At 49.8% G+C, this 23,959-nt stretch overlaps 1 protein-coding gene across 4 annotated transcripts in view; it reads right to left on the reverse strand.

The window, feature by feature from the left end:
* The window catches only part of EPS8L3 (EPS8 signaling adaptor L3), a 164,050-nt gene that overhangs the window by 19,587 nt on the left and 120,504 nt on the right, over window positions 1-23,959 (reverse strand). For all 4 annotated transcript variants that reach the window (XM_086923584.1, XM_086923583.1, XM_086923581.1 and 1 more), the window contains one exon: window positions 168-276. In XM_086923584.1, the coding sequence (XP_086779710.1) occupies window positions 168-276 (109 nt within the window). The remainder of the gene's footprint in view (window positions 1-167; window positions 277-23,959) is intronic.

Below are 23,959 nucleotides of genomic sequence, written 5' to 3' on the forward strand. Positions count from 1 at the left end.
AGGAGTTGCTGCAAGTAAATCCTAGCAGGGAAATGTTGTCTGGATAGCTACAATATGAATGGCTGAATAGACAGATTGGGGGTGAGTAAGTGGGCAAACAGTGACTGCCACAATCTGTAAACTGTACAATGTGTCAGCTTCCTGGCTATTGGTCCCTGGACACTTACATGACTCATTGGTTGCTTCGACTCGCTGTTGGGTGACATTCTGGGCATCCATCCATCAGAAAATGTTGGAGTGTATGGCGGGATATTCTTCCCGTTGGGCCAGTCTGCTCTGTGTGGAGTGAACATAGATGTTAATGCCCAAAGACATCATTCCAGTAAGTGCATCATTTATTTACCAGCATTGCAAGGAAAATACACATAATAATCCTTGAGCAGGGCTACCCAAGTTTCACAGTGAATCCTTAATACAACCATGAATAATTTCCTCTGTTGTGGTCATTGCTTTCTCTGAAATAATTGAGATTTTGGACAGGGAATATTGAGCTATCACAGGCCTGAGGATTCATTAGAGCATGGAGTTTGGGAGGCCTGGCATAGTGATTCTTTTAAATGGATGTCAGGATTTCACCCCTTCAAAGTACACATGTATGTGGAGAGTAGGGGACAATTTTATTTCTGATCTATGGTGTCCTTGTGTGGTTGATTTAAGGGAGTCTGGCAAGGCTTGGAGAACTTATGGTTCACTTATATAGTGGATCAAAGTATCCTTGTTATGATGGGTCTGTGGTTTCCTGGTATTACAGATCTAGGTTTCTCTGGTACTGTCTAGGTTTCCTGTCACGGTAGCTCTAAAGCTTCCTAGATATGGAGGGCAGAGGGTTTGCTGGTATGGAGAACCTGGCATAATTTAGGATGATTTGAATAGACTTCCCCAGCATGGTTGGTCGAGGTTCTCTGTAATGCTATGTTTGGCTTTGTTAATCTACATTTCTATTTTATGAGGGATCTGTTTTATCTATATGTTCATTTTAAAGTCCTCCATATTTGTGGTTTTATGGTTCTGTGGTACGATGGGGTCTGGTTCTCTGATATGGCTGATTTTAGGTTCTCTGGGAGGGCGACTTAAGGGTTCCCTTTTTTAGGTTTCGACCTGGCGAGGGGCACGCAGTGCCACTCCCAGATCGAAAACTATTGTCTACAGTAGGGATGTCGGCACCGCCTCTGCCTCTCATTGGCTAGCTCCATAAATGGAGGCTAGCCATTGGGAGACAGAGGCTGTCAATCGCGCTTTCTCTCGAAAACGCGATTCGGGGGCGTTTCTGGTGCTTTTTTTAAGCCCCGCCCCTTTGTCCCGGGCCGCGCTGTGATTGGCTGCCGGCCCGGGACACCCCCTGACGTCATTTCCCGGGCCGCACTGTGATTGGCTGCCGGCCCGGGACACCCACCTGACGTCATTCCCGGGCCGCGCTGTGATTGGCTGCCGGCCCGGGACCTGACTTGTGTAACATTTGTCTCCTCATCACATGGGCCAGAAGCGATAAGGTGTGGAGAAATGCACAGCATCGCCTGGCAACAGATGTAGGTGGTTTGCCTATTGTACAAATTTTCTTTGCCACAGCTTGTCTAACTTGTAAAATGCACAGCCCTGACCGCCGAACTAATTTTGTATATTGAAGGAAGGGCTAACTTGCCGTTCCGGTTAACTTCGGCAACCCCGTTTGCCTTGTCGTGGCAATAAAGTTCATTTGAATCAGAGACAGGAAGGGGGAGGGACGGGCCCGTCCCAGGTCGTGAGCCCGGGGCAGAGGCGGCACTGTCCTGCGCTCGTGTTTCTGCCCTAATCGCACCCTTTCTCCGCGGAGCGCTCCTCCCACACTCTCCTGCCCTGTGAACGGAGCAGGTCCACCGCACCGGGCGGCATTGGACTGGGCGGGGCAAGAGTGAATCACGGACACTCCCTTCAGGAGAGAGGTATTCACAACACCCGGAAGCCTCCCACCGGTAAAAGAGGTGAGTGCCGGGAGCCGTCAGAGGGGCTGCGAAGTGCCCGGGCACATCGGTAAGAGTACCCAGGTGCACCGTGGTTTTGTCCTAAATGGAGTACGGGGTTAGCCCCAGCTCTCGGGAGCTAGCGTTAGATGTCTGTGCAATTAAATAATATTGAGCGCAGTGCGGAGAGGCGTTACAGGCAGCACTAGGAAAGCTGCGTGATGCAAGAAAGGAAGAAGGCTTGCGTTTTCAGAAATGGATGGGGCTGCTGTTAAGTCTTTCTCTATCGTTTCCCCCTCTGTTCCTCTTTTGAAAGCCACTCGAAGATCTCTTGGCCGGAGTTGTATAATTTAACTACTTATTGCCCCTTTGGCAAGAGGGATTCTGGGAACGGACATGTGGCGATGTGCCTGCCTGCCTTGGGTGTGGCTGTCCTTTGTCTCTACTTCCCGGGGCAGAGCGCGGTATAATGTTCCTCTGAGTGACACTTCTTGTTTGCCGATCGTACCCTGCAGAAGGCCTCCCGCTGGGATGTCTTAGGTACACATGAGGGGACATCTGGATCGGGTCGCCCTTGAACCCGTCAGCTGCCGGTCTCCCATGGGGGCGCCGGACTAGAGGAGGAAGACGGTGCTGGGGAGCTCACGCCTGATTGCTGAAGTACCCCGTTACTAAACTTTCTGCACCCTTTACTTTTCTTTAGTTTTATTGTTAAGCATTTAAATGCATACACATTGATGTAGTTCTGTAAGGTTTAACCCGCAAAGGGGTGCGGGCATCAAGAAATACCCGGATGTATTGCACATTGTATCACCTATTGACCTACTACTCCGTACAGTTGTACCGTTACTCAATGCCCAGTGTAATACCAACTCCAGCGGATTAACAAAGGCACACACCCATTCTTATGGACCGCCTTGTGTGGTCTGTTTTCGATCTGCGCCCACTCCTGGGCTGGTGACAGACTGGGCAAAGAGGCAAAGCTAAAGGAAGAGTCGACAGAGAGCCTTGCTGTGCGAGAGACTTATCATCCTTGTTAATGTAAAACATGCAACTTGAAAGCAGTTGTCGCAGATTGTGACGGACTACTTTGCAGTTTATGCGTTTTGAACTTGGTGTTTTTACCTGTAATATAACAGCACAGCATTATATTCTTACAATGCGGCTGGTCACCGAATGAAATGAAACACTGTCCCGTTGCTGGACCCGGTGATGAGCCGCGGAAACGCAGCGCCGGCCGGCCTGGGGCAGAGCTGGTGTGACCGTCCTCGGCGGGGCCCCAGCGAGCCAAACCTCGGCCTAAGTGCTGGGGATCAAACGACCGGTCTACGCCGAGGCCTCCCACGCCGGACGCGTGCCCAGCTGTCCGGGTTCTTTCCCATGAAGCCGGGCTCAGCTGGGAAGACCCTGACCACAGTTTTTTTTTTTTAATGTATTTTTTGGTGTGATTTCTCATTCCCAACAAAACACTGGTTCCTAGTAAAGCGGGCAGATTGATTTTTCATCCGGACGCTATCTTTCCACGCATGTGCTTTTCATTAACAGATCCGTCCATTATTGGAGCAAGGCTCTAGGTTTAGCATAACTGAACCGTTTGGCGTGAGTCCACGCGAGAAGTCATTTGTAAAAAGAAGGCCCATGATTGGAAATTCGGGGTCTCGGTGGGGTATCCCTCTCCGTTCACCACACCTTGAAAGTGTGTTGGCAGTTCAAATATTTAATTATTTTGGTGCTTTGTGATTGAAGGGTGACATACTGCAATGCGTTATTTTTTTTATAAAGTACACTCCAACATGGCATTGACCTTCATAGCATCGTGGAGTATTATTTGTAAATATTGCTTATTTCATTGGTACGTTTTTTACCTACCTCACGCGGTGCTAGATTAAGGACACCGTTTTCGATTGCTTGGCTGTCATTGCACAACCGAATGTATTCTGGGAGCTGTAGTCTTTATGGGCAGCGACAGAAAAATATAGCATAACAACTGATAACAATATAGACCCATGACCGAAAAGCCCAGGACTAGAAATGGGTTGACACACCGTTTAATGGCACTTTAAGTTATGCATGTTAAAAAAAAAAAAACACTGTCTGGTGGGGTCTCAGTTTTAGGAGCTAAGGGCACAAATCCTACACGTGGAATGGGACAGTATTATCTAATTTATGTGATTGCATATGTAAATGAATGCTGTTATTTTAGTATTTTACCTCTGTGGCCTGCTCATAAATGGGCAGTGCACGTTCTGTATTTATTTAAAACCCGCCTTCTGGGGCATAGTTGACAGCCCCGAGTAGACGTCCCTGAGTGCAGCTGAGTGCACCGAAGGGTCGTGGACCGTGAACAAGCTGTTGTGCAGGCCACCACGCGCCATCCGGCGCTTCCCATGAGTGCGTCACGTGACCGCGGACGGGCAGCTTTCCTTTCCGATTGGCTTGCTTTTAGGATTAGTCACCAGCAGCTACATATGCTTATAGCCGATGTTTGCTTTACTTCCCATTCAGGGCGTATTTTTCATCTTTCTTAAAACTTTATCCTGCGACATGGGGGGAGCTAACCGCACCCTTAACGGCCCCGGTTTAGCTTTGCTGTCTGTTTGCAAGACTAAAGCTCGGAATCTCGGCGTACATTTTTGTTGAGGGAGGTTTGTATTCCTCCAGTCTCCTCATCCTGGCACAGATGATTCCCGTCAGAATTGAGCTCCTTTGAAAAACAACCCTGTCTGTAAGAGGACATAGTTGAGTCTAAACAATAGATTGTTGTGTTAGACGGCAGCGTGGATTTCCTTAATTATTTTTTCTTGCTTATATATTTTTTCGGTTTGGTGTGCTTGCTGTCCTGTCTTCCCCCGCCCCCCTCCCACTGTCCGTGTGACCGTTACCGACCCCCCCTCCCGCTGTCCCCCTCAAGCGGACACTAAACACCCCCTTCCCCGCCAAACAAGACATATTGCTTTCGATTTCCTTCGCTGGCCTCGCGCCTGAGAGGATGGGTGGCCGGGGCTGGCACGGGGCAGCCTGAATGCGCGCTGATGAGGTAGCTGAGCGGGTTAAGGTTTTCCTGGAGAGATCTGCTTATCACTTGGTCGAATCGCTGGGAAAGTGTGTCCGGGAGACAATACAATTAGCGTTTTATTAGTCGGCTTATTGTAGCCATTGTTGTTAACAGCGTTTAGAGGCACGGTGACAGCTTTACATATGGTGTGTTTGCATATTGATAAATCTTCAGAAATATACACTCGCCTCTTTCTGCACCCTTCCACGCCGTAACTTCCTTTGCGGCACCCAGTAAGCTGGTGTCTCTTCTGACTGGATCTACCCAGGTGGAGTTGGGGTTTACGAATGTTTTGCCTGGTGGGGCGGAGTAAAACTCGTCATCTCCCCCGCAATCCTTTCCGCCTCTCTTGTAAGCTTACACTTCGCCAACAGTTTATTCTTACCCCAGTGGCCTCTGTTCATTAATTCGTCCCCTCCCTTTACTGTCCTCTCTTCTTTCCCTGGTGATCTCATCCTTTCCTGCCTGTCTTCACTCCGTCCCCATCCTCTGCCCGCCGTTGGCTCTCTTCTCTCGTCCTCTTTCCTATCTGTCCCTCGCATCTTCTTCACCCATAAGACTCCCTCCCCAGCTCCTCCCCATTCATCAGTCCCGTTCACACTTTTTTTAAATGTCCCCCTACCTTCCCTCTCTTCTGCCCCAGCCGTCCCCTCTCGCGTTTCCCCTCTATTTCCTCGTTGGTTCCTCGCACTGCCTTTCCCTCTCTTTCTTCTCCTCGCACCCTGACGAGCTCAACCTCCTCCATTCGCCGTCCTTCCTGCCCACTCACCGTTGTCCTCACACACCCCTCTTCATTTCGGATGCCCCCTCCTTTCCTTTCTCCCTCCCATCCTCTCACGTCCTCCATTAATACATTGTACTCGCCCTATCTTTCTTTTGCTTTCCTCTTCCAAATCTACCTCTTGCCCTCTCGGCTCATTCCATGACCCGCCGCTACCCCTTTACTCCGTCCCCTTTCTCTCTCTCTCTCTCTCTCTCTCCCTCTCTCTTGTGCTTTCTCCACATCTTTCCCTCTCAGCTTTCTCTCTTCCCTCTTACAGTTTCGGTTTCTCTCGTTCTCTCACTCTCTCTCCCCTCCTGCCGTCTCTTTTCCTCTCACCCCTCCTCTTTCCTCACTCAATCTGTGCCCCTCGTGTCTGCTCTCTCTGGTCACCAGAAGAGACAGCGCCTCCCACCGCCGCAAAAACGCCCACCATAGAAAGAGCGCAAGGGACAGGAAACGAATAAACAAGGGAAGGAAAGACCGGCAACCAAGAGTGGAACACTTAAAGCTGCTCCAGAGAGGGGGAGCCGAGCAGGTCCGCCTGGAAATGTACATATGTAGAGACACTTCCCGGGAAGCCCCCCCCCCCCCCCCCCCCGATCAGACCCTTTCAATTATTCAATAGCTAGAGCAGACCAAGTGACTGCCAGGTGCAATACATCAGGCTTAGGAAGGGCTTTCATTAGATTTGGAGAGATTCACGCTGCTCTCTCCCTCCATCCCTCCGCCCTCACTCCTGGAGCTCCCGCCAGCCCTTCTCTGGCCATTGGTGCCCATTGACCTTGGTGCTCCTCATGCCAGCTGTGTGTGCCAAGTACAGTGACTGTTCTCTTACAGTCTGCTTGCCTGAAATGCATGAACCCCACTTTGAATTTGACCCTGGTTAAACCTTCACGTACATCTAGTTAAGAGTGCGCCATGAAGCTGTCATTAGCGGGCAGAATGTTTGGCGCTACAATATTTAAAAAAACGGAATCCTTCGAAAAATGAAATAATTCCTTTAGACACAGTTCTTGCAGCCAGCAGGGTTGTTTCCCGAGGGCAGGAGCGGTCCCTTCAGCTGGCCTAGTTATCACACGGTCCCAGGCCGAGCGGTGGCGGAAGCCCCTGCCCAGGCCTGGTGGGTAGGATTGGTGCTGAGCCCAGGAAGCTTCTACACTGATCAGGAAGCGGGCACCCTGCTGCTTATCCATGGATCGCCATGTATCCCACCCACAGCCCACTCCGCACACGCTCTTAATAGATATTATGTGTACACACGCCCAAATCAATGTGCTATTTTAAAAGAGCTAATTTCTTGCACTGCATTAAAATGTAATTTTAAGAATAGCTATAATTATACACTATTTTCTAGCGGATCTAAAACACGTGCACGCGTTTTCTTATTTTCCCATACAAGGATAGTGTGCTAAATGTATTTCTACGGGGTATTATTTCCTGACCCTGCTTACCCCTGCTTACAGCTGCGCGGTAAGTATACAAACATCACGTTTGTCCAGTGAGCTGTACTGGGGTCCCCGCCGCTGGGCGCACCTGAAGCCCCTGGGCGGTGCCCGTGCTGTAATGCACGGTAGTAGAAGTGTGTGTGTGTGTGTGGTGTGTGTGCCTGCGCTCTGCGGCGGCTGACTGCAACATCTCCTCTTCTCTTCCTTTTCAGGATCAGGCTATTTTTGGTGCCTCTATCGCAGGCTCCGGTGAGCGTGAGATCATCGCCGTCCAATCCCGAGGCCGGTAGCTCGCCCCCGCCCGGGAAGCATGCATTCTTTACAGTGTGCAGCTGCCTGCAAATGTGTACTCATTACAGAGCGTTGGTGCACAGTCCTCAACTTATTTTCTGTACTGTGTGTGTTGGGGCTCTGTGTGTGTTGGGGCTCTGTGTGTGTTGGGGCTCTGTGTGTGTTGGGGCTCTGTGTGTGTTGGGGCTCTGTGTGTGTTGGGGCTCTGTGTGTGATGGGGCTCTGTGTGTGATGGGGCTCTGTGTGTGTTGGGGCTCTGTGTGTGTTGGGGCTCTGTGTGTGTTGGGGCTCTGTGTGTGTTGGGGCTCTGTGTGTGTTGGGGCTCTGTCTGTGTTGGGGCTCTGTCTGGCTAGCTTTTTTTGTAGGTGGCTCTATGTGTGGGTGGCTCTGTGTGTGTGTGGGTGGCTCTGTGTGTGTGTGGGTGGCTCTGTGTGTGTGTGGGTGGGTGGCTCTCTGTGTGTGTGCAAATGCAATAGGTCTCGCATTTGCGAGAGATTAAGCTATTGGCATTGTAAACAATGCCATTTATTTATCTGTTTTCAAAACCAACACATAAATAAAAAAATTGTCATTTACAATGACAATAGCTCTAACTTTCACAAAGGCGAAACCGTTGCATTGTAAATGCTTGTTAAATGTTGAGATCCACTCCTTTCCAGGTTACAGAAAGTTACTTCTCTGTATGGCTCTCTATATGCACAGTTGTGTTGCAGATACTGCAAGATGCAATGTCTGTCTACAAATATTGTTGGAGTGCTCATCGCTCTTGACATGCCCAGTAGGAGTAGCAATACTGGTTTTTAATAGTTTAAATCATTCTTTTAGACGATTGCGGGTGAACCGTAAACATGAAATTGCAGTGGTCTAGGGCTTGTTCAGATCATCAGTGTCCTGCAGTGCTCTGTTTGCCACTTTATTATTCAATCTATATATATCAAGCTCTTTTGAATTCACACTTTGTTGGGAGATCCACTGAACACACACCACTGAAGGATCTCCTGGGAACACTCTGCTGAGAGATCTCCATCTCATACTTTGCAAACACACTCTGCTAGTAGATCTTATTGTAGTACGTTGCTAATACATCTCCTGCACATATTTTGTTGCAAGGTCTCCTGGGCAGATTTTGCTGGGAGCTTCTATTAGATGCATTTTTCTTGGAGATCATGTGGACACACCTTGGATGGAGATCTCTGGGACCAACTGTTTTGGGAGATTTCCGGTATGCTTCCTTCAAGTAGATCTCCTGGGAACACTCTGAGATCTGGAAACACTCTGCTGAGAGAACTGCTGACTATAATTTGTTTGAACAGCTCCTGGAGACAGCCAGTTGAGTGACTTTACAGATCCATTCTAGTGGGAAATCTTTTGGACACACTCAGTTGGGAGATGTATTGGTCAGATTCTGCTAGGATACCGTCTGGCCCTCTGAGATCAATGGGTCCAGGGGTAGTCAGTGCCTACTTGGTAGAATCCATTGTCTTTATTCACATCTGGTGTTTCAAGCCTTTAGGCAGTTTTGGACTCTAATTGGATTAAGCTTTGCACTCCTGACTATCCAACCTTAGCTTGGACAGCAGCCATTGCTCATTTGCTGGAGGTGCTAGCTAGTAGGTTTGGAAGAAGGATACGAAAACACATTAATCACACACATTAAAGAGCAATATCCAGATAGAACTATAGATTGTAAAATCAAATGAATTACGTTGTGAGGAGAAAAAGTTAGGACAGAAAGTATAATGTTCAACAGCCAAAATGTGATTCTCAGATGTTTTTGTGGCCAAGATATGAACCGAATCATTGTCTAGTGCGTATACAATTCTAGTCCAACTCTGTCCTCATATGACCTTGAGGGTCATCCTGATCACTACGAGAGTGTATTAATATCACTGCATTCATTAAATGTGTACACAGTATCCTAGGGTTGTGATATGCCTGGCTGTGTGGTTCAACACTTCAAGTATCTCAGTGGAAAAAACACCAACCAATAGTGTTGCAAAGGGAACCCAAACTAAATGCAAAATGTATTGTTAATGATGCAACCGGGCAGTCACAATACCAAGTGATCTTCAGATTCAAGGTATAGGCACTGGACATGGGTGACGGAGGGCCAGTAAGGCAGCTACTTATCCCAGTCAGGGTTTAGCTGGTAAATGGCAGGCATATCACCAGCTGGAGGCACTACAGGGCCTCTATAATTAAATGCCCGTTCACTATCAAAATAGGCAGTGTTGTGGGTTACCCAATATGCTCAGTGGTCTCCAGTCTAGAGTCAGCATGCTACCAAATGGTAACTATGCTAACTGGAGAACACTGCAAGATGGTAATCACTTTCCTGCATTCAGCATGATCCAGTTCACACAATGGAAAGTACACCAAGGAATCTGGGCATGTGGGCATCCTTCGCCTATAAAACAGGAGATACACACACACAATGAATTAAGAGTTTTAAACAACCACTAAGGTCCTCACAGCCTTTTTATGGGCTCAGGGTCACAAAGCCAGGTGTGGAACAGGTGTACAGGTGGTCTGTTTGAGGCCACACTGCTGCCTCTCAAGTAGTCATTTGGAGTCCCCAACACTCTTATTATAATGATGTCCTCGTTTTCAGCCAAGGTCTGTGTATGTTCAGTGCCTCATGAACCCAAGACAGTCTCTCTCTTTTGAATCAGTGGTATGAATTGTGCATGTGGCCACAATGGGAGGCTACAGCTTTGAGTTTCTGGATGGGGGTAAAATTCATGATATTAGTAGAAAATGTACTCACAAAAGCTGGAAAAGACTAAAGGCTCGGGGACAGAAAAGGACCTATTTTACATAAATTGTAAATATTTTAAAAGAGTGAAAATACGCTTTGCTTTAAAAATTTTCATGTAATAAATTGTGTTTTATATGCTTTATGGTTATGATAAACCAAATAAAGTTATCTTTGACTGACTGACTGAGTTTCTGGACGGAAGCCAGCACAGTTACTTTCCTGAAGCACTTAGTAGTGACAAGCCTTGTTGTATGTCAATGGAGCCAAAAGCTTTACCTTCTCAATAATACACTGCTTTAGTCTTATGGAAAATCTAGACCTAGAATTCGTGCCTGATAATGTGATGCTGGGTAACATTAACTCAGAGCGGCACTATGCTATGCATAGTGCAAAGTTGAGGTCAACCGGAAGACCCAAAACAGGATCAGCTCTATTCAGCTTAGCAGGTACTATAATCATGCATCTAGAAGCTAAAGCTAACAATGAGGCACCAGTAATGGGGAGCACATCTAGAGCTAATGTTTAAATGTGTTGTTCAGAGTTATTCCCATGAATTTAGACTGAAGCGTGTATTCAATGCTGGTCCCTTGCATTCTGTTAGAGGGTGCTTTCTGTCCTCTTTCCGAAACTAATCTTTTTAGTTTGTGACACCAGCAAAGCCCTTCTTGCAGCATTCACTTCTCAGGACTGTGTTGTGATTTCACCGCTTGGAATTTTTTCGTTTCTGTGGTCCTCATTATGAGTCGCCTCCTAATTTTGAACTGCGGGGGTGTCAGGCGCGGGAGAGCAGGCAGCAGAGTCGGCGAGGCGGTTCGGCAGGAGCTCTATGACCCGCGATCTACAGTCCGCAGCGCACATACCACACTCCACGACGGTGTTTGAGGTGGCGGCGGGCAGGCGGCGGAAAACAGCAGAAGCGGTGCGGCCATCTCTGGAGCACCACGATCCTTCTACCCAGCACAGTACCGCTGCAAATATACAGGACGCGAGCAGAGAGCAGCAGCCTGCAGCAGCCTGCATCTGTAGCAGGCCAGGAGTTCAGAGAAGGGCGAGTGGGTGACTGGCAGGGAGAGGCTGTGGCCGGACGCCGCCATTACCGGCCGCGCATAGGAAGGGACGCCCTCACCCCTCCCTGGCCCCCCTGGCCCTCCCTGGCCCTCCCTGCCCCGGCCCCCCCTTTCAATCGGGGCTTCAGCTCTTGGAGACTGCCAGCCCCCCTGCACTTCTTGCACCTCTGTGTTACGGCAGGGGTAGGAGCCTCAATTGAGCCACAAGCCAAGGCGCGGCAGAGCGGCATCTGAGGGCAGTGAGATCGAGCAGAGCTGAGCAACTCCCCTGCTGCTGCTGAAACCTCAACTTGGCAAACCAAATCCTAATTTACTGAGGATATTCTGAAAACAATTAGTGGCTGTGCGCTCACGGATACTTGGGGACACCTGAGGATAGCAGAGGATAATAGAGGAGGTGCTGGTGAATGAAGAGAACGGAGAACGGGGAAAGTTGATCGGAGGACGGCACTCAGGACATAGCAGGCTTCACGGCGTAAGGTGCGTAAGGTGAGGCCACTTGACCAACTGATTAATTGACTAACTGACTTACTGATTGTCATTTTTGTGTGTGCCCCTACAAACCTATAGCCCCCTCCGGTCTTGAGGACGACTTTCTGCTTCTCTTTACTTCCTTCTGTCACTGTTACCTGGTCCACCAGTCTCTACTACATCCCGGGAACGCCTCCCCCTCTCTTGACCTGCAAGGAGGTGCGCCCAGAGAGGCTCACTGAGAGCGGGAGTTAGACATCAATTTTGAAAGAAAAAAAACGTGACATTAGGAACATTTTGCGGCCACAGCAGACAGCAGACAGCCTAGGCAGCCACATTAACCTAAACCGGCCCGCTCGCAATAATGCGGTCCGGAAAGACAAGGCAACAGGAATCAGCAAACCCCGCCAAAAGAGCAAAGAGAGCAAATAAGAAGTCAATAGACAAAGACAGTCCCGAAATGCAAGTGAGGGCGAAAGATGATGCCCACAACCTAATCTCTCCGCTTCTTACTAGACCTGAACTCTCGTCAAGCGGGATGGCATGTATTACAAGTAGTCCAAGCAGCTCAAGCGGCGGCCTTAACATGCCTAAGCCAACATACCAACCAAAAACTTATACAAAATTTTCATTTCTAAAAGATGCTGGGCCGGTACTGTGCTTAAACAGCAGTAAAGTAACTAACCTCCCGGAGCCGCTCCAACCTCTTAATGTACACCAAACGGAATATCAACATCAATTGGCGCATAAGCACGAGCAGCAGTAGCAGCATTGGCAGCAAGGTCAGGAACAGGGGTCAGACAGTAGAAGCCTATCAGCAAGATGCAAAAACTATGTTAGTGGCGGCGCAAGCCCTAAAGAGGGAAAAGATGCATCAACCATAATTAAGGAGGCAAGGACCCAGAGATTCAATGAAGAAAATCAACTAGGGTACGACGACATGAATCAATTGGAGAAACCCCAGCCTACAAATAAAGTAAAAGGCAATGAATGTAGGCTCAATACGTCTGACCTAGCGGTGAGTGGCAGAGCAACAACGACAGAGGGAGGAATCGAAGGCGGGGAGGAAAAAAAGGGGGAAATCACCAATAACAGCACCCCCTATGAGCACATCAAGGATGGTTCATTGATCCAAATGTTTCCACAGCAACTGGGAGGAGAGGTGGAGGCTTCTGAAACTAAGAAGATTAGCCTAGCTTCTCATGGCTCCATACAGCGACTAGACATGCCGCCGCAGGCCAAAAAAGAAGACAAATCTAACCCCAAAGATAACCCTCTCAATTTGGGTTCTCCTGATTCTATACGGCAACCAGTCACGCCGCTGCAGGCCAAAAAAGAAGACAATCCCAACCCCAATTACATCCCTCCCATTATGGGTACTATTGGACAGGATACATCAGAGATACCTGGGACATGCAAGCATCCGGAGGCACGCACAGTTAATCTGAGCACAGCTAATATGAGTAAAACAGATAGCACAAACTCCAAAACAATGAGAAAAAACACAGAGGACAAAAAACCTCCAACAGCACAAGATGAGCAAGTTCAACCAAGACGGGCAAAAACAAACACCCAACACAGCCTCAGCCTTGTCACAGCCCAACCTGACTGTAATTCAAAACAATTGCTAATGCCTAAAGAAACCGAACCGGAGACATCGTATCTTACACCTGAAGAATGGGAGGAACTAGTCGCGTCCTATTCCAACATCACCGGAGGCGAGTCAGATAGAAGAAATAACAGCTCTCCAAAACCAAACAATGAAAAGGATAAATCACAGGACAAAGACGACATCTGGTCCACTTTACTGCACACAATGCAAATGTCTGTGAACGCATTGCAGTATCAATCAGACAAGATGGACCTCCAGCTGTCAGTCCTCAACTCACTCTCCATTTTTGTTTCCGGCATAGATGACAAGCTGGTCGACCTCAACAATTTGATCAAGAGGGCACAGTCAGACACAAAACTCGCTCAGGCTAGCTGCACCTGCATAACAATTGTGGACAAGCTAGCAACATTACCATCAGCATTGGATAATCTCCTTGTCGACATAAGAAAAGCAGTGCAAGCCCAACCAACGCTAGGCGTGGTCCACTCCAGCAATAGTGGACAACAAACGACTAAGCTAAGTAAAGTCGAAAGACCCAAAGCACAGGCTAAGCAAACTGCAAGCGCGGCACAGACATCAGAGAACAAACAGTCTTGCGATGACGAGGGCTCACCCCTATCAGGGCCAAACATCAGTGTATTAATTGAAGGAGCAACAGTAGCCCTGAAGAGCAATTTCACTAAACCTAGTAATCTCCTGGAAAATCAGGCTCCGCTTAAAGGGGCACAATTATCCTCCAAACAGCGGAGAAAACAAAGGAGAAAGGGGCGAAACCAAAAAACCTTGCAGGCATCGCCATACAACAAGGAAGGAATCCACAGAACCAGGGATGATCCAAGGGATGACCAACTAGTCTACTCATGGAGGGAGGAAGAAGATATGGCCCCGGGTCGGGGAGAGAAAAAGAGCCTGACCCAGGAAAAAGGACCAGAAATCATTGTGCGAACAACCGCCAAAGAATTGACTATGGATAGACTGGAGCAGAAACTGGGGAACAACAGCGGGACCCCTTTTGGGGAACCACCGATAGTAACAAATGTCTGGGCACTTAATAAGGCAAAATCATGCCCTGCCACCCCATTAATCAATGGGTCGAGGGAGCGAGCAGGAGAAAAAATAATCTCACAAAGCAGCATGGTCGGGGAGACAACTAAAACATTAGCGCCGAATATGGAGAAAGCTGCAGTAAGTAACAGCCAGCTACTTGGCTTGATTATACCATCGCCATCATTATTTTTTTTTTATTTTTTTATTTTTTTTTGGAAAACCTTTATTTGTAGGAAAAAGTACACCGCTATTCAGCCATACATCCCGGAGGCCAGGCAGCATTAAGGCAGCAGGATAGGTCATGTACCATACCAGAAGCAGGAGCAATCCGGTTTAATTTTTAAATAACATCAAAATCTGAAACAAGTAAACCATAAGGTAGAAGGGCCCAGAAGGCCAAGAAAAAGAAGTGTGCAATAAGCACGGGAGAAAAAGAGGGAAGAGAGGGTAGGCTGAGGACAATACAGATACAGCGGACTTGCGTGGCGGTAGGAGGTCGGGGGCTGCACACCCAAGGTAACACACTGATAATGGCAACAATGAGGCATGTGGGAAGTAGTGCCGCAGGATAGACAGTCTGGAACCACAGGTAGGGGGCACTACGGGGAAAGCTGGATCTCGGGATCAAGTTCAACGGGGGGGTCGCAAATATCGCCTCTATAAGAGTTCCAGGCACCCCAAACAGATCTCCACATTTTAGGTTTACCCCTGGCTACATACACCGTCTTTTCACGCAGCATGCACCAGTCCATATTAGTTTCCCATAGGCTGAGCGAGGGAGGAGCAGGCGCACCCCATTTCTGGGCGATGTCTCTCTTAGCCACCATATTGCCCAGGGTGATCCAACGGGTCTGTGCAACATTATAATCGGTCGGGCCCCAGATGTTGAGGAGGCATCTCCGGGCCTCTGCCGGTAGGGCCACACCAGTCACTTCTTCCATAACCTCATGCACACGCTTCCAATAGCGGGCCACATCCGGACACTCCCATATGATGTGCAGGAAGGTCCCAAGCATACCACACCCCCGCCGGCACACGCCATCCATAGAAAGCCCCATACGTAGAAGTCTGGGGCCGGTGACATACACTCTGTGCAGTATCTTCAGCTGCACCAGGCGGAGCTGTGCTGATATGGCCACCTCCCTAGGGGAGGAGACCGCCGACTGCCACTCCTCGTCATCCACCTCTATGCCGTCATGCACCCACAGCTCTCTCAGTCGCACCAGCAAATCCACTCTTACATTAATGAGTTTTTTATACGTTAGAGAGATAGCGCTGTCCGGCATATGGCCGTCCAGCACCCGATCTTCCAGGGGGGATGATTCAGGGATAGACTCCCCTTCCGCTACATAGGGAGAGAGGGCATGACTAAGCTGGGCGTGTCGGAAGTATTCCGTCGCCGCCAGTTGGTATTCAGACTGCAGCACCTCAAACGACTTGACCCGTCCTCTGGCTACCATGTCCCCAACCTTGGAAATCCCAATGGTGTCCCACCTGTCGAAGCCCTTAGTATGCCACAGCTTCCCCAGTATATCCGAATCAAACAGCGGAGTGGCCATAGTAACCCTATCATGCCAGCCCAGAGTTTTAGTAATTGTGCGCCATATACGCACCATCGTCATAGTGGGACCTGTCAGTTTCCGATCCAGAGATCCGGAGTACAACGCTCTGTAGTAATTCCCATCTCCCACTAGCCACCGATCCATAGCGTAGCCCGGGTTGACCGCCGGGCCGTAGAGGCCATGATTAATTGCCGCCAGCTGAGACGCCCAATAGTAGCGCCTCACGTCAGGCAGGGCAATGCCCCCATCATAACTTGGTATAGTCAACTTAGTCAACGAGATTCTCGGCCTACCATCCCACAGCAACGCCCGCTGCAGTGATTCGATATCCGTAAAGTACTTCGCCGGTACGGGATCCTGTGTATTCTGCAGGGCATACAGGAAGCGAGGCAACGCCATCATCTTAAAAAGTGCGGCTCTACCCATCAGGGAGATCGGCAACTTCTTCCAGCCTTCGACGTCCCGGCGCAATCGCTCCAACGGCGGGTGGAGGTTGTGCAAGTACCGGGCTCGGGAGTCTCGCGACACGTAGATGCCCAAATACCGAAAGCCCTGCTGGGCCACCTGAATTGAGCACCCACGGGGGAGGCGCGGCGTGTCTCCGGACAGTACATACAACGAGGATTTAGACCAATTGATTACCAGGCCCGAGTGGGTCCCGAAGGTTCCCAAGAGCTCAAAGGCCATTATGAGCGAGTGGCATGGAGAGGAGAGATACAGAAGGATGTCGTCCGCATAGAGCGATATCCGGTCCTCGAAACCCGGGGACCACGTTATCCCAGAAATTTCGGGGTGCGTTCTGATCCAGGCCGCCAGTGGCTCAAGTGCTAGGGCAAATAGGAGCGGGGAAAGCGGGCAACCTTGCCTAGTGCCCCTGTGCAGCGCGAAGGAGGCAGACAACCGACCATTGACCGTCACATTGGCCATTGGAGCGGAGTACAGCAGCCGGACCCAGCCGATGAAAGCGGGTCCAAACCCCAACTTGGCCAGAACTGCCCACAGGTAGTTCCACTCCAACGAGTCAAATGCCATAGTGGCGTCGAGGGAGGCGAGGACAGTGGGTTCACGGAGCAGATGGACACGCGCCATTACTGCGTGAAGCCGTCTCAGATTGAGCGCCGTATTCCGATGCGGGATGAAGCCGGACTGGTCCGGGTGCACCAGGTCCGAGATCACTCCCACCAACCGATTAGCCAATAGTTTGGCCAGAATCTTGGGTTCGGCGTTTAAGAGGGAGATGGGTCGGTAGGATCGACAAAGATCGCGAGGCTTCCCCTCCTTATGTATCACCACAATGGTGGCCAGCCGCTGGTCGGGGGGGAGTTCTCCCACCTCGCGGGCCTCAAGGTACATGTTCAACAGAGGTGCCGCAAGTGCGTCGGCCCTGAGTTTGTAGAGCTCAACCGGGATGCCGTTTGGCCCCGGCGCTTTGCCCGAGCGTAATGATTTAATAGCCAAGGCCGTCTCATCCACCGTTAGGTCCCGATCCATGTCGTCGCGCTCGAGGTCCGAGAGGCAGGGAAGCTCAATGTTCTCCAAGAAGGACGCCGACGCAGACTCCGGGAGGGGGTCCGCCGAAGCGTAAACCTCCCCAAAGTAGTCCGCGAAGGACCCAACTATGGCCGCCGGGTCCGTGAGGGATAGGCCCTCCGCACTGGTCAGCTCCGGGACCACCCGAGACGCGAGTTCCCTTCTATCCAGCCACGCCAGGAGCTTGCCAGCCTTGTCACCCGTGTCATAGATTCTGCCTTGCTGCTCCCTGCTCAGGGCTTTCGCCGCGTCAGTGGCGGTCACCCGGAGCTCAGACTGTTTGAGGGAGAGAGCGTGGAGTAGCTCGGGAGACGGGCCCAGCTCCAGCTGGGAGTTTAATGCAGCAATGTCAGATTCCAGTCGAACTACGTCCTCGTCCCGCCGACGGCGGACCTCCGCAATCAAGGAGAAGGCCTCGCCGCGAAGTACAGTTTTGAAGGCCTCCCAAAGGGAAACGGACGAGTCAACTGAACCTGTATTCTCGACGAAGTACCGATCCATAGCCTTAGCCAGGAGCGACCTGGTCTTCGGGTAGCAAAAGTACCAGGGGTTGATGGGAGCCACCCGCGAGGACACGGGGATTCGAAAGTCAAAGGAGACCCAAACTGGGGAGTGATCCGAAATGCCCCTAGCCAGGAGACGCGCAGTGGACACGGACTGCGCCTGGGCGGCCGGGGTGAGGACGTAGTCTAGTCTAGAAAGGCTACCATGGGCGCCGGAGAGGAACGTGTACTGTCTCTGGGAGGGGTGCAAAAGACGCCAGCAATCAACCATCCCCATGGAATCTAGGAAATCAGACAGCCAGGACTGGGAAGGACGCAGATCTCTGGATGGGAAGCGGTCCAGGTCCCCGGAAACGACAGAATTAAAGTCACCACCCACAAGCAGCAGCCCCTCAGGGAGACCCAAAATGGCGCCAGCTAGATCCTTGAAAGTAGTCTCTTGTAGCCCCGGGGGAACATAAACCGAAACTAAAACTAGCGTGCGGCCCTCCCATTTGCCCACCACAGCAACATATCTGCCTCTCTCATCCGCAAGCACCGACTCCACCTCCAGCGGGAGGGACATGCGCACCATGATGCCCACCCCTCGTGATCCCGAGGAGAACCCCGAGTGTGCCACCATTTTGAAACCACGTCTAGTCAAGGCTTTACAAGTGTGCCCCACTAGGTGGGTCTCCTGCAGGAAAACCACATCTGGCGAACAGCGTTTGAGCATTTGCAACACCACACCCCTTTTGATATGGTCCCCCAACCCGTTTACATTCCAGCTTAACAAGTTAAGAGTTCTACCCCCCCATCATCAGGGACGTTCCGCCCCCTCCCCCCCACCCGTGCCCGCAATGGCGCCCACAGTAGTAACATAGCAGCGCAATAAGACCTCAGCCAGGACAAAGAATAAGACAAGAAAAGAAGTTGAAAAAACACACCCCAACTACCCACCACCCTGCCCCCCTGCATAAGACTAAAATCCACCCCAACTAGCAGTGTGCCTGTCGCCCCTTAACTAACCTACAGAAAGCCCACAGAGGAGAAAGGAGACATCCTATCACCCCCCGTCATCCCCCATATTATTGACAAAACGAGTCAAACCATAGCAGCAGTGTCTGAAGTGAAAGTCCCATACGGCTACCCAGCTCACAGAAAGTCAAACAATAAGTATTCATTCCTGCGCTTCCGCGCCCTCGGTGGACTCCTCCGTCTGGTCAGCCGGTTCGCGTCGCTCCTGTGGCAGGGTATCCAGCCAGTGCCCCACCTCGTCTGGAAAGTCAAAAAACAGGGTCCGGTGGTCCCGCTCGATGCGGAGCTTGGCAGGGTAGAGCATGGAGTACCGCAGGCCCATTTCTCTCAGTCTTCGTTTCACCCCGGTAAAGCTCTGACGCTTTTTCTGCACAGCCTGAGTGAAATCCGGAAAAAAGTTCACGTCAGAGTTCTGGAATCGCAAAGGACCCGCGGCTCTTGACGCCTGCAGGATAGCGTCTCTGTCCCTAAAGTTAAAGAGCCGTGCGATGATGGGGCGAGGGAAAGCGCCAGACTTGGGTGGTCCCCCCGGTATCCTGTGTGCCCGTTCCACCGAGAAGAACTTACTCAGGCCCCCCGGCGCCAAGTTCTTAAGCACCAGATCCTCCACAAAAAGTTCAGCCGAGTCCTCTTCGGCCTTCTCCGGTACCCCAGTAATACGGACGTTCTGGTGCCGCGCGCGGCCTTCAAACTCGTCCAGTCGGCGCGCCAGCATTCCGTTCGCCAATTTCAGGTCACGCACCTCCGTCTGGATATCAGACACATCAGTGACCAGGCTAGTAGTCTTGAGATCCAACGACTTCACCCGGTCGTTGGTTTTCCCGAGGTCAGTCCTGATGAGGTTCATCTCGATCTTCAGGGAGTCGACCTTGCTGGACAGTTCCTCCCGGAGTGCGTGCATCTCCGTCTGTACTCCCGTGATCGCGCCCAGAACGTCCCGAAGCGTTATGGCAGAATCGTCCGGTGATCCATCCCGTTTCGAGTCATTAGTACGGCCCGCCTGCACCGGCGAGCTTCTTGACTGGGAAAAGCGTTCCGGGATAGTAGACTGGGACTGGGACGGTCTTCTGTTGACCCGCTGGGACTTGCCTCTGTCCAGGTCTCCTTTGCCCGCCATGTTGGTACCCTCGGGTCAGGCGGCCAGCGGGGGTAGGGAGCCTCTTGGTAGGCGCGCCACACACACGATGGTAGAACCAGGGTCCGGTACTTAGGCCGAGTAACAGGGCGTGCAGATATCAGAGTTGCTCATCGGTGGGACTAAGCTCAGACAAAGAGGCGCTCGTGCGGAAGCACCGCTGTACCCCTCAATGGTGTACAATGACGCGGAAGGAGCCTCCGGGTTTCGTCGAGCCAACTAAGTCCAGGAATGTCCGATTTTCATTCCGAAAGCGGGCGCCGCATCAGGACCCACTCAGCAGTCGATTCCCACTGTCGTGGGACAGGATAGATAGCAGGATTATTGCGGAGGACCGGGAGGTCTTCGGAGCTCCGAGCTCACGCGGCCATCTTGATCGCCGGCGAAGCTCCTCCCCATCGCCATCATTATTAATGGAGAACTCAACAGCGACAGAGGACACCCTGGACCAACAATCAGGGTACTCAGGCGCTACAACAGCAATCATGTTTCACCCATAGTATATATCAAAGGGACGGGCTGATACTCTAAACAGGGGTAACATCTTGCGTTTACTGAGGTCTATTAACACGCTAAAAAATATCAAAACCACCGACCTGGAGTCAGTTGAGTTTAAAGACTCACCTGATTGCCCAGGCTTAGAGCTAACGAAAACAGTATGGGCCACACTAGACCTGGCCGAGAGAGTCCTAAAAGAACAGAAAAGGTTCAACGAATGGGGCATTAAACTTCAGCCAATAGCAAAACCAAGGTATCCTGACCCACTACTGGTCGAGTCAAAGCGCCAAGAAGAAAAACGTGGCCATGAACAACTGAGCCCGCGATTATTCTCGGTACTGCGAGGGGCTCGTAGTAACAGCATAGAGTATAGGGGTAACGGAGAATATAACGCACCTAGGGCTCACGTGGAGATAAGTAGATCCATGCTGGAGTGGAGCAGGGTAACCAGGACAATAAAAATCAAAAGTGGAATACCATGACCTTTTAAGCATAACATACCACCAAAAAAGACCTTTTTGAAAATCTGTTCCTGGAACATCAATGGACTGGGAGATAAGACCTCGGACCCTGAACTGCGAACTTATCTGCAGAAATTTTATATAATTTCACTCCAGGAAACATGGAGTGTACTACCAACGGCACTGCACGGCTTTAACATGCTCTACCTACCTGCAATCAGAAGCTCCAAATTTGGCCACAACAAGGGAGGATTAGTCACATATACCTCCACAAGCAGCATATCCGCAACAGAACGTTTACCATACAATTTAGCGCCACCAAACGAAATGCAAGTATGCTGAATCACCCTGCAGGGGAAGATAAGCAAGGAATACATAATACTGGTAAACCTCTATCTACATCCAGGCGATAAAAATAAAGGGAGTCAACAACTAAAGGAGGAGTTGATGAAAATAATAACAGATGAGGAAACAAATAATTGGATAATTACATGAGATTTCAACTTAAACATGCTGAGGAGACAAACTGATGACATCAACACAGAGGAGGACCCATTTGCATGGGAGGAGACGCCCCAAGACATTAATACAGACGGAAGACTCACAAACACCTCAAAAAGTCTACTGTCATTCTTAGAGCAACTGGGTGCACGTGCATTAAACGGCAGATTCCCCGGAGACCGCCCGCAAACAGCGACATTTAATAATGCAGCAATGAGGTCAACAATTGACTACACCTTCTGCTCTCGCTGCATGTTCACAAAAGTAAAAAACTACTGCATTGGGAGCGAAGAATGCAGCGACCACTTACCCCAGGAAATCACGGTAGACGAGCCATCATTACACAAACTGCCCCCAGTAAATATAATCTGCTCAGAATACACCAACAACGAGAGAAGAGTAAAATGTAGCACCAACGACCCTGAAGGACTACTAGCTCGAGCAAAACAACTCTGGGAAGAAGGGAAAGCAGTTACCCCCGACATAATCGGAGGCTGGGAGGCATTTACAAACGCCCTACGTAAAAGTTACGGAGATACAAAGATCCGCTCTGGAAACCGGAGAACAACGTCCCAGCAAAATCCACAGTCTGGCTCCAATCCACGGAACAGAGCCAAATTAAAAAAGCTAAAAACTCGGATAAATCTTACACTGCGGAGGCTGAAGAAAGATCCCTCGGCCTTACAAGAGTTGAGGTTGCTAAAAGCCACTCGCAAAAAACTGATTTGGCAAAACAAAAAGGAAACTGAAGAATCCCTGTGGGCCAGACTTCTGTATGATGTCAAGAACAATAATAGTGCACAATTTTGGAAGAAGATAAATGCCCTATCAAATCCGCTAGGTCAGCGCATCAGCTCCAATGTTACAGAAGAAGCATGGATAACCCACCTCGAATCCCATTTTAACAAAGATCTGACCCCCCAAATCGGTGTAAATATCCATGAGCCTAATATGGAACTTCGACCGCTCCATGAAAATCTCAATGCATGGCTTGGACAGAACTCCACAATCACAATCACAAACATCCAAGTTCACAAAAGAATCTTGAAAGGCAGACGAGAAGGAGCTCCTGGCCCCAATGGGATTCCGCCCATAATATTCAAACAAGATCCTGCAAATTGGGCTACAGTTCTAAAACCAATATTTGAAAGAATCCTGCAGACGTCAACATTACCATCATCATGGAGAGGCTCAATAATCTCCCCTATGTACAAAAAAGGCAACAGGAACGATCCCAAGAGCTATCGGCTGGTAGCTCTTTTGGATAACGAGGCCAAATATTATGCCGGGGTACTTCTTCAAGAATTAACAACATGGGCCACGGAAATCAAAGCAATACCCTACAGTCAAACTGGCTTCTGTAGGGACATGGGCACTGCCACTAACATCTCTGCCCTCTCACTAATGATAGCCGCAGCACTTACAATTAAACAGCCTCTGTACATCTGCTTTATCGACTACAGTTCAGCATTTGACCACATAAACCGAAATATTCTGTGGCAAAAATTAAAAACATTAGGTATTCCATCATTGCTCCTAAGACAACTAACCCTTCTGCACAGTAACACCTGGATACAAGTAAAGCTGGGGGCAGGTGACCATCTATCGAAAAAGATTAACATAACCTCAGGACTAAAACAAGGGTGTGTATTAGCCCCCACACTATTCAATCTATTTATGGCTGAGCTTTCAGTTCAACTCAATGGAAGCAACGCGCATGCACCAAAGTTAGGTGGTCACCAGCTATCTAATCTCCTATATGCAGACGATTTAGTACTTATCAGTCGGACACCCATAGGTTTACAACGTCTGCTGGACATTACATCGCAATACTCGGATACTAACAAACTAAGCATCAACCAAGACAAAACAAAAGTCATGTGTATAAATTACCGGAAAACAAAAACAAAACACAACTGGCACTTGGCAAAATGTAAGCTTGAAGTCGTACAAGACTACAAATATCTGGGGGTTATGATCGATAGTAAAGGCAATTACAAAGTACAATTTGAGGAAATAAAAAAGAGGGGGCTTATGACAGCAGTAGCACTAAGAAACCTGAAGAACATAACCGCGGGCCCGAGCTTCCTCCCTCTGACCAAGGTGATACAGGCCAAACTCATACCATCTATCACCTATGGAAGCGAAGCCATGAGAGGGAGGGATGTGGAAACATTAAATGGTACCATCGCCAGAGCGCTAAGAATTATATACGGGCTGCCTGGATATACATCTCCAGCGCAAATGAGGCTGGAATTTGGTATACAAAAACAGGAGCTGGACAGGAAAGGAGCCTTTGTTAAAAC

Source organism: Lissotriton vulgaris, chromosome 5, assembly GCF_964263255.1.
Source record: "Lissotriton vulgaris chromosome 5, aLisVul1.2, whole genome shotgun sequence".
Classification (NCBI taxonomy): Eukaryota; Metazoa; Chordata; class Amphibia; order Caudata; family Salamandridae; genus Lissotriton; species Lissotriton vulgaris.